Source organism: Pundamilia nyererei, unplaced genomic scaffold, assembly GCF_000239375.1.
Source record: "Pundamilia nyererei isolate P.nyererei 1_Seehausen unplaced genomic scaffold, PunNye1.0 scaffold00091, whole genome shotgun sequence".
Taxonomy (NCBI): domain Eukaryota; kingdom Metazoa; phylum Chordata; class Actinopteri; order Cichliformes; family Cichlidae; genus Pundamilia; species Pundamilia nyererei.
Window position 1 is genome coordinate 1,902,929 of NW_005187492.1, and position 8,999 is coordinate 1,911,927.

Below are 8,999 nucleotides of genomic sequence, written 5' to 3' on the forward strand. Positions count from 1 at the left end.
CTTCTTCTAATTCAGGAGAATAATGCAAACTAAAACTACATAATAATTCACAATCTTTAATTAGGGGTATAACATGGCATAAAATAATATTATAATCCTACACTATAGAACTGGAAATTAGCGTATTGAGATTTGCTTTAAATCATGTGGTAGAAAAGCAGGTTGACAAATGATTTATTGGTTTATTATATGACTACTATTTGTTTTGAGAGAATTTTTAAAGTATTTTATTTCTTTTGCTTTTGTATGCACTTTAATTTAAATATACATTTGGAATTGCTAACATCTACTTTATAAACACTTACATAGGTTGGTCTCGAGAGTGCCTCCAGGACTGGGGCTCATACATCCACCTGGCTGTCCCTGGCATGGTCATGCTATGTGTTGAATGGTGGACATATGAGATTGGAGGCTTTCTAGCAGGTAATGCCACAGGCCACTTTGGGATGCCTTTGACTGTAGAAAAGCAGCTCTGAAATCTATCCGCTGTCTGTCATTGACAGGTCTCATAAATGAAGTGGAACTCGGAGCTCAGTCAGTTGTGTATCAACTGGCAAATGTTGCATACATGGTGAGCCCTTTTGATGTGAACAAACCCTCTGCACTGCCAAAAAACTTTATTCATAAAGAATTTTCTCATTTTACATCCATCCAATGTAACAACCTTTTTATTTTTAGTTCCCTTTGGGTTTCAGCATAGCGGGCAGTGTAAGAGTTGGAAATGCTTTGGGAGGTGGAGAAACGGAGCAGGCCAAGCTGTCTGCTAAGATGTCAATGTTCTGTGCAGGTCAGAATGCATCAATGTTTATTTCTTTGCCGTGTGTTTTGTTTTTGTTAGTTTTTTGTCTAATATTCATTTGAAAATATTTTAAAGACAGTCAATTAAAGGTAATTAATTACATAATTTAATGTTGCATAATTCCAATTTTGCTCTCCAGAAGGAAGCACAAAAATAGCTTAGAAATTTTAAACAGTCTCCGTAATTATAAATGTTAGCAGAAAGCGTGAATATTTTCACTTCTCTTTACCTACCTATGATGTGCCCTCGAGAAAGGGTTTCGATCCTATAAGGAAAAAGACTGTTAAGGCATGTTGCTCCCGAAAAAGGTAAATCTTTAATTATATTTCTGTCTTTACTGCAGTGTCAGTGTCTATATGTTTGTCAACTCTCATCGGGAGCCTAAAGGACCACATCTCTTATGTTTTTACATATGATGAGTGCGTATATAATTTTATGGTTTTTTTTGTTTGTTTTATAAATCGCAGCAGTTGTTACTTTAAAAGAAAAAAGGAAGGAAATACCAGCATGGGTTACACTTACACATGCAATTTCAGTATCAAGTCTAGGGGAGATAGCAGGCCTCATAAACGACCTTTTACCCTTACATAAGTTACTGTCATCCTTCGCTTACATAATCTCTCTTATACTGAATAGACACAAAGGTTTATGGTAGCTGCACTCAGCTGTGCTGATAATTATTTACATATTTCCTGTTCCTAAAACAGCATAATTGTATAATGTTGCACAAGGCTCAAATTACACAAAAATATGTTTTTACAAACTCACCAGTCTCACTTTAAAAATTTTGACTCTCTTCTTTCAGACAAATCAGGCAAAGGGTTTCAGATGTCCTATCTTTTTATGCTCCTTTCATTCTACTCGATGCAACATCTGTGAGTATCTGCCATACCCCAGAAACATCCCATAAAGTATGTGTTTGTGGGTACTTAACCATGTCTTTATCCTTTTTGCGTCACTAGGCTGCCGTGTGTGGCATAATAAGAGGAGCAGGCAAACAGAGAGTTGGAGCTATTTGCAATATTTTGGGATATTATGGTGTTGGCTTTCCGATTGGAGTGTCACTGATGTTTGCAGCCAAATTAGGAATCATGGGTGAGATGTTTTCAACCATCAGCTGTTTGTATCCATGTTATTTTTGTCCCTACAGTTCTTTTTTTCATTTGATTTCTACCACAGCATCAACATCTCCTTCCTCCTCTTAAAGAAAAAACATGTTTTGTTTTCCTCAGGTCTGTGGACAGGCTTGTTAACCTGTGTGTTCCTGCAATGCTCATTCCTGATTTTCTATCTAATCAGAATGAACTGGAAAAATGTCACAGTTGAGGTTTGTGTTTAAGGATAAATATTTAATTTTCAGTAGTTTTCGGCTGCCTCTTTATGATTAAAGGATCACGCATTGATTCGTCTTGCAGGCTCAGATCAGAGCAGGAGTGCATGTAAGCTCCACAGACACAGGTAAGGGACAGTTTTCACAAATTATTTAATTTGGCTGAAAAGTGTTTATCCTGTTCATCACGAGAAACAAAACAGTTCTGTGTGGAAGTAGAACATACAGAGTTTAAAAGATACCTTTAGAAGAATATTTAATGAATCTTGTTTGTGTATTTGAATTATGTAGCCACAATAAAACGTGTTGAGTGCAGAAAGGTTAGGACAGCATTATGTCACCAGTAACTTCTTTAATATTAAACAAAGGCTAAAATCTTTTCCTACCTTCACTTCACCAAGTGGTGTGACTTACAATTTATCTTTGACAATAATCCTAAAAGTGTCATGCTTTAGTTGCTGTAGACAGGGTAAACTAAGAAAAAGCACAATCTACATGTAGAAGTAAACACATTTAACACACACTAAAGGTCTATAACATATTTTATAGCTATTTTATTATTGTTGTCATTTTGATATGTTTGTATGTAGTAAGTGTCCTTACTACTTTTTTTTCAAATCATGCATGGTCTAAAAGTATGAAATGTTCAAAGTCCAAATTTTTGTCTGCAAATTGGTATTTGCTAAACAATCAGAAACCAAGATCTTCATCTTTTTTAAATGTCCTTTAACATCTTTAACTTCAAAATCTATGGCAACACTAAAAAAGCACTCAGTTGGATCAGCAGATAGAACCATAAAAAAACTAACAAACAAAAAACAATTCAGAGATTTTAGATATTGATTATACAGCAATTAATATAGAAAACTTCCAAACTGTGAACAATATTTTGAATAACAATTATAATTTCATGATCCCTAACATGGAACATTTGCATATATTTATGTCCAGGTACCCAACTAGAAGACTCTGGTAACTCAGTGGGTCAAGCAGACACCACTGATCTGATGGGTGTTCAGGTGGAAACAACAGTGAGGACAGCTGAAGGAGAGCTCTCTTTCAGGACTCTGGTTCTGCGTAGAGGCTTGGCTCTAGCTTTCATGTTGTTCATCTTGGCTGTCGGTATTATTTTGAACCTACTTATCACCAACTTGGCTACCTGAACATGAGTAATGTCTGTCTCGTTCAGGGAAATAACTCCAGTGCTGCTTTTCTGGGAGGTCTCAGCAATATGCTAGCATTTGCATTACAAAGCAGACAGTAACGGATGGCACAAGCAGGCACAAAGGCAGACGAGCAGGAAATGAATGAATGGTCTCTTGATTAATCAATGAACGAGCATTATATTTGCCTGTGTTCAGTTTACAACACCTTGCAGAGACAAACAAATCAAACTAAAACTGGTTTGAGAAGGCAACATCAGATTTTCTGTTCTTACAACATTAAACAGAATCATTGCAGTTATCTATTGTTCACTCTGACTCTTCATCTGGCACCAACATGGTGGAGAAAATTTGATCAGGAGTATATGTAGTGTTGATCGAGTCCACAGTAGAGTTGGTCTCGGGCAAAGGCACAAGGAAGTGAACACCTGCTCCCACAGCAAGAAGTGCAACTGCAGCAAACATAATGAGGCCTCGCCTGAGGATCAGTTGGGTGATGGAGAGGCGGCTGCCCTTCAGCTTCTGTGTCACATCTCGATCCTGCACCACAGTGCCCCTGTCTTGGCACTCAGTGCTCACAGACATATAGCCATCCATCAGCTAGGAAAAATGAAACAAAAACACCAGCAGGTTGGTCACACTGCTGTGGTCATAACCTGTGTGCATGAAGTATCTGTATGAAGGACGTGCTGTGCTCACTGCAATCATGCATAGCAAAGAAAAGGGGAAAAAAAAAAACATTTGCAATCAATCCAGCATATAGAAGTGTGAAAACTGAGCTTTTAGCACATAGGGGTTACTTACTCTTTGAAAATCTGGCCATGTTGAATATGAGCATCCACCACTGCAATAGTATATAGTACTCTGCAAAAATCTAATTTCTCCACTTTTTAAAAATATTTTGCTGGGAAAATGGGTACAGATACAGTTTAAAATCCATTCTTTGCTAATTTAGCTGTTATGTTGACACAAGACTAAAAAAAGTTTCATTTTTGAAGCTTCCATGATTCATAGGTAAGTGCTAAGTGACCTAGCAAATACAAGGAAATCATTCCTCTGAAAATGGCCATGTACAAGGACTGAAATGAGTAGAAAAGCAAGTCATGTCAAAAGAGCAAAGGGTGGCTCAGGACTTTTGCACAGTACTATATATATATGTCAGTAATGGAAGAAAACATAATATAAATGTAATCAAGAACGCTTTAAGAAAAACAAAACTATGTCAAGAAATTTAGATTAATTGTTGCTATTGCTAACTTTAACTGTTACATAGACTCACATTACTTGATGTTTGATCTTGGGTGCTGTTATCCACAGTGCCTGTCACGGGAGCTCTTCCTAATATCGAAGGATTTTTCTGAGCCCGTTTCACAGCCTGTAAATATGAAAAGTCAGTGTAAGCAATAGATTCATTAATATTTTTTGAGTCTTGGAAGCTAAGTATAAACTGATCTTCAATTTGAGGCACAGTATCTTTATTGGTTGTTTTCATATGATACCTCCTCAGTGATTTGTTCCCAGTTCAGCTTAAAGATGACAATAATGTAGAAGGTAGATTGTAAAATGACACAAACAAGCAGTCCAAGCCAGAAACCTGCAGAGAAAATGACAAATTACTTAAGTGCAAGGCAAGCTTCACTTTAAAAGCTCATTTTAGTAAATTACAAAAAAAGCATCACTTTGTGCAATTACCCAACACTCTTAGTTTTGCAACGAATGTCAACGTGATACTTAGAGAAAGCCCTATGCAGTAGTATCCAATGAAATTAGCCACAGCTGGAATCTTCTGTTTCCCTGTGCCTAAGAAAATGCCCGTGCACACACACTTGGATGAAACAGAGATAAACTTTATATTAGATTTACTTGTCATGCTTTTAGGAGCATACACGCGCTGCCAAGTGTAACTAAAACTCACCACGAGACCATCAAAGAACTGAAGGAAACAGTAAGCATTCATCAGCTGTGAGACCAGACCTATGATCTTCCTGAAAGAAAAAGGTTTAATTAAGGTTTTGCACATCCTTGCCAATCTTTGAATGCAACAACAGTGTTTAGGAATATTACTGTTAGTGAAATGTGAATGCAGCTGAACTCACTCATCTGACGTGAAGATGAAGCCAATCACTGTTTTGACGGAGCCAAGGACAAGGCCTTCTACAACTGCAATGCTACCTAGAAAACAAGAGCTCCAAAATCTGTATAACGGTAATAAAGTTATGGGAAACGAATATAAATCACGATACATTTCTAACTGACCTGCAAGAGTAAGGGACATCTTGCTAGTTAGGAGTGCTCTGCCGGTGTCTCCTGCACCAAGAGCATTACCCACCCGGGCACATGCCGCAGCTTGAATACCAAGAGGGAACTATGGATTCATTATTATGAAAAAAGTATAGGAGAAAATTTGCTCTCAGGTGGTTCAAAGCAACCAAAGAAATATTTTAAAGGGAGAATTGAATTCTCTGATTTGTAGTGATTAAACCTTACCATATATGTTATGACAGTCACCATCATGACAGCGTGCTGGGCTGCCAGCTCATTTCCACTCAGCATTCCTGATTGTTACAGACAAAGAAGAAAGAGCAGGCATGATTCAAATATTTTTAGATTGTCTATGATCATCTAAAAGAAAAAAAAAAGGATTACCTGCAAAGAATCCCCCAAACTCATAAACCCACCACTCAAAGCATTTCATTAATGTACTGGGAATAGCCAGCTTCATGTAGGAGCCCCAGTCCTGCAGTGATTCCACAGACCAGCCTGCAGGGGGAGAGAGACGCTCATTTATATAAAACTAGGGAAAAGAAGAAGATGGTGCATGAGATCATCACTGTTCTCAGTATACCTCCCCATGTTGTTACATGAAGCCTCTTCCACAAAATGTAAGCAAACAGAAAAGTACAGATGTAAATCTGAGACAGAGTATTTGCAGCTGCAGAGCCACTGCAAGACATTTGGGTTGATATCAGTGTTAAATTCTTTTATTCAGAATTAAAGCATTAAAGTGATATGAGTGTGAGTTCACATACCTAACACCCAGATCCAGCCAGTGAATAAAAATATAGTTTGTCACCACATTTGCAATGTTTGCCAGAGCAGCACTATACATTTGTGGCAGTATGATTCCCTGAGAATACAAAATGTAGTCAGCGTGATTACATTTCCTTTTCCACCAAAATTGTAATTAGTTTTAGAAACATTTACGATATCTGTAAAACCAGTACGGGATCGGAATAGAGAAATGGACCTGGTTCTGCAGGTAAGACACCTGAAGATGATGTAGAAACATTGCCTATGGAAGAATAATAAATTATTGCACAGCACAAAAAACGTCAAACATTGGTTTTGAATGTTTGTATAAAGGTTAAGGAGAAAAGCAGCGACTCACTGGCACAGCAGGCAGGAAGGCAGTGATATACAGCTGGGCTATTCTGAAAGCAAGAAGTGCATGTGAGTACATCTAGTACATTTTACATTTTAGTTTATATGTATTCATGAAGGCCTTTTCAAAATAAAGTTGTACTGAACTACACAAACAACTAAAAGTAAATAATTTCAGTAGAAACAAAAGCAATTTCAAATTGAAGAGAAACCAGTACTCATGCAATCTTGCTCATTAAAGAAGTTGCTTTGTTCAATAAGACATTAGTGGGTTTAAAAAGCCAAAAAATAAAAATGCATTTAGAAGAAGCCTGAGGTCATTAGGCAGAGGCATCAGACATGTCTGAATATTTCAGGCAGCAGGAAGTTTCATATGGATACAGCAGCTTAGATATGCAGACAGGTGCTTAACAAAGTTAGGCTTCAAAAATGAGCCGTAAAATCATTTCTAAGGCTAACAGGTAGGAAGTGAAGAGCTGTAAAGACTGATTTCATCTGGTCACTTATTTTGCTATCTGTTAAAAGCCTGGCAGCTGCAGTTTGAATTATTTGTATCTTATTTATGTTATGACGATGAATAAAGTGCATTACAGTGGTCAAGTCCAGAGGACATAAAAGCATGGATGACCTTAACCAAAATGAGATAGGAATGATATCTGCCTAAGCGGAATGAAACAGGACTGCATAACTTTAAACACCTGCATATAAAAGAGAGAGCTTGGACCCAAAATTACCCCAGGTTATGAGTCTCTCTCCAGACATTTTTAAATACTGTAGGAGACCCAGATTAGAAAAAAGATCAAAAGTGCTGCTAGTGCTGGGGGACAAGGGTATAATTATAATTACTTCAATTTTATGATCATTCAGGTTTAGAATGTTTTTAGACATCCAGTCCCTAATTCAGCTAGACGGGACCTAATATGTGAGATATCAGCGGTAACAGATTATAGGACATTTGTGCCTGCATAGCAGTGAAAATCAACTCAATGAGAAGATGAGGCTTTGTCAGTCATTACTGAAAATTACTTGTTTGATGGACCTGACATAAACCAATCCAGCGTCACATCACTGATACCAGCACTGTTCTTTAGACTGACTGAATTAAATGTTCTGGTCCACAATATGCAAAGCTGAGATGAGGTCAGGGAGAATGAAAATAGAGAAGAGCACAGAGTCAGCAGCAGATTGTTTGAGACCTTGACAAGAGCAGTTTGAGCATTGCTAGTGAAGCTCCTAAGACATATTTGGTCATTCCTTGAATAAAGCAAAAAGGTAATCAGAATGACTGTGATCGATGTTCCCTCTAAGCTGCGCGCGTGCGCAATTGCGCTCTGCTGGCATGGTCTCTGCGCACAGAAAATCTGTGTTGCGCACAAAAAAAAATCTAACCTGAATTGAAATTACAATTAAAACTTAAACAATTCTGTTTTGCAGTGTTAGTCAGTAAGTGACTGGCTGCTCCCGTATGGAATTAGAACGATGCCACCTTATCCCATAGGCCAGCCAATAATGCGATTCACATTCGTATATACGCAGCTAATGAACGTCGTTGACAGGCTATGACAGCGTCCTTATGTGCCGACACTGGTGTTTTAGCTAGCAAAGCGGCGTGGCTGATGTGGAGTGAAACCACGTTAATGACAACGTGCACAACCATTGGAGATGTGAGCAGGACAGACGGAACAACTGACAGAAAAAGTGTGAACTTTATACCAGTTTTTAAATTGTGTTGATGGGCCACGTAAAACCAGAGTTATTATAAAAATAATCAAAAAATGATATGGCAACATGGCATTTAGTTGTTTAGGAAGGGGGCAAGTTTTAGGAATGGCGGCGGTGTTTTAAGATGTGAGAGATTTGCGACGTTTAGCGCAAATCTTGTGTAGTTAGCGTGTAGTGTAGTCAACAGTTTTGTTGTGTGCGTCAGAACAATGAGACGACTACTGAATGTTACAGGTGTTACAGGAGTGATACATCTCCTGTTGTCAGGCCTGCAGGTATCAAGCTGTTGTTCTCCTTTATCTCATAGTGGACAGAAATTATTTTTTGGAGTGACACAAATAATTTGTTTGGCATCAAATTTGATGCAGAACAGCTGATTGTTCTGTAAATGGTTTGAAATGTTTATTTTAAAAAATGCCTTGGTTGCATTTTTAGGTAAACAGCTGCAAAAAACTTTGTTGTTTGCATAACTCAGTAACTTTTTTTGAAGAAGTAACTATTTAATTAACTGCCCAACATTGGTCATTATATACTGTATTTTGCAGACAGAGAGTTACAGGACTCTCTCCCAGACCACAGACTCATACTCATAATCAGCTGGTCA

At 37.8% G+C, this 8,999-nt stretch overlaps 2 protein-coding genes across 3 annotated transcripts in view; one reads left to right on the plus strand and one right to left on the minus strand.

Annotated features, from left to right (window-relative positions):
• The window catches only part of slc47a3 (solute carrier family 47 member 3), a 23,069-nt gene extending 19,759 nt beyond the window's left edge, over positions 1–3,310 (plus strand). Inside the window, exons 9-17 of the mRNA XM_005739374.2 lie at positions 310–423; positions 504–571; positions 679–787; positions 1,143–1,218; positions 1,605–1,674; positions 1,762–1,894; positions 2,032–2,126; positions 2,215–2,257; positions 3,081–3,310. Of these exons, the coding sequence (XP_005739431.1) occupies positions 310–423; positions 504–571; positions 679–787; positions 1,143–1,218; positions 1,605–1,674; positions 1,762–1,894; positions 2,032–2,126; positions 2,215–2,257; positions 3,081–3,292 (920 nt within the window). The 3' untranslated portion in view covers positions 3,293–3,310. The remainder of the gene's footprint in view (positions 1–309; positions 424–503; positions 572–678; positions 788–1,142; positions 1,219–1,604; positions 1,675–1,761; positions 1,895–2,031; positions 2,127–2,214; positions 2,258–3,080) is intronic.
• A 276-nt stretch (positions 3,311–3,586) lies between these two features.
• The window catches only part of LOC102192040 (multidrug and toxin extrusion protein 1-like), a 7,140-nt gene continuing 1,727 nt past the window's right edge, over positions 3,587–8,999 (minus strand). The window contains exons 5-17 of one of the 2 annotated variants that reach the window (XM_005739373.2): positions 6,681–6,723; positions 6,540–6,584; positions 6,322–6,419; positions 6,138–6,235; positions 5,939–6,052; positions 5,780–5,847; positions 5,549–5,657; positions 5,389–5,464; positions 5,208–5,277; positions 4,985–5,117; positions 4,792–4,886; positions 4,572–4,667; positions 3,587–3,892 (exon numbers count right to left, since the gene is read on the minus strand). In XM_005739373.2, coding sequence (XP_005739430.1) covers positions 3,602–3,892; positions 4,572–4,667; positions 4,792–4,886; positions 4,985–5,117; positions 5,208–5,277; positions 5,389–5,464; positions 5,549–5,657; positions 5,780–5,847; positions 5,939–6,052; positions 6,138–6,235; positions 6,322–6,419; positions 6,540–6,584; positions 6,681–6,723 — 1,336 coding nt within the window. In that variant the 3' untranslated portion in view covers positions 3,587–3,601. Of the gene's footprint in view, positions 3,893–4,571; positions 4,668–4,791; positions 4,887–4,984; positions 5,278–5,388; positions 5,465–5,548; positions 5,658–5,779; positions 5,848–5,938; positions 6,053–6,137; positions 6,236–6,321; positions 6,420–6,539; positions 6,585–6,680; positions 6,724–8,999 lie in introns of both variants that reach the window. The other variant, XM_013912472.1, reaches the window with a different exon arrangement.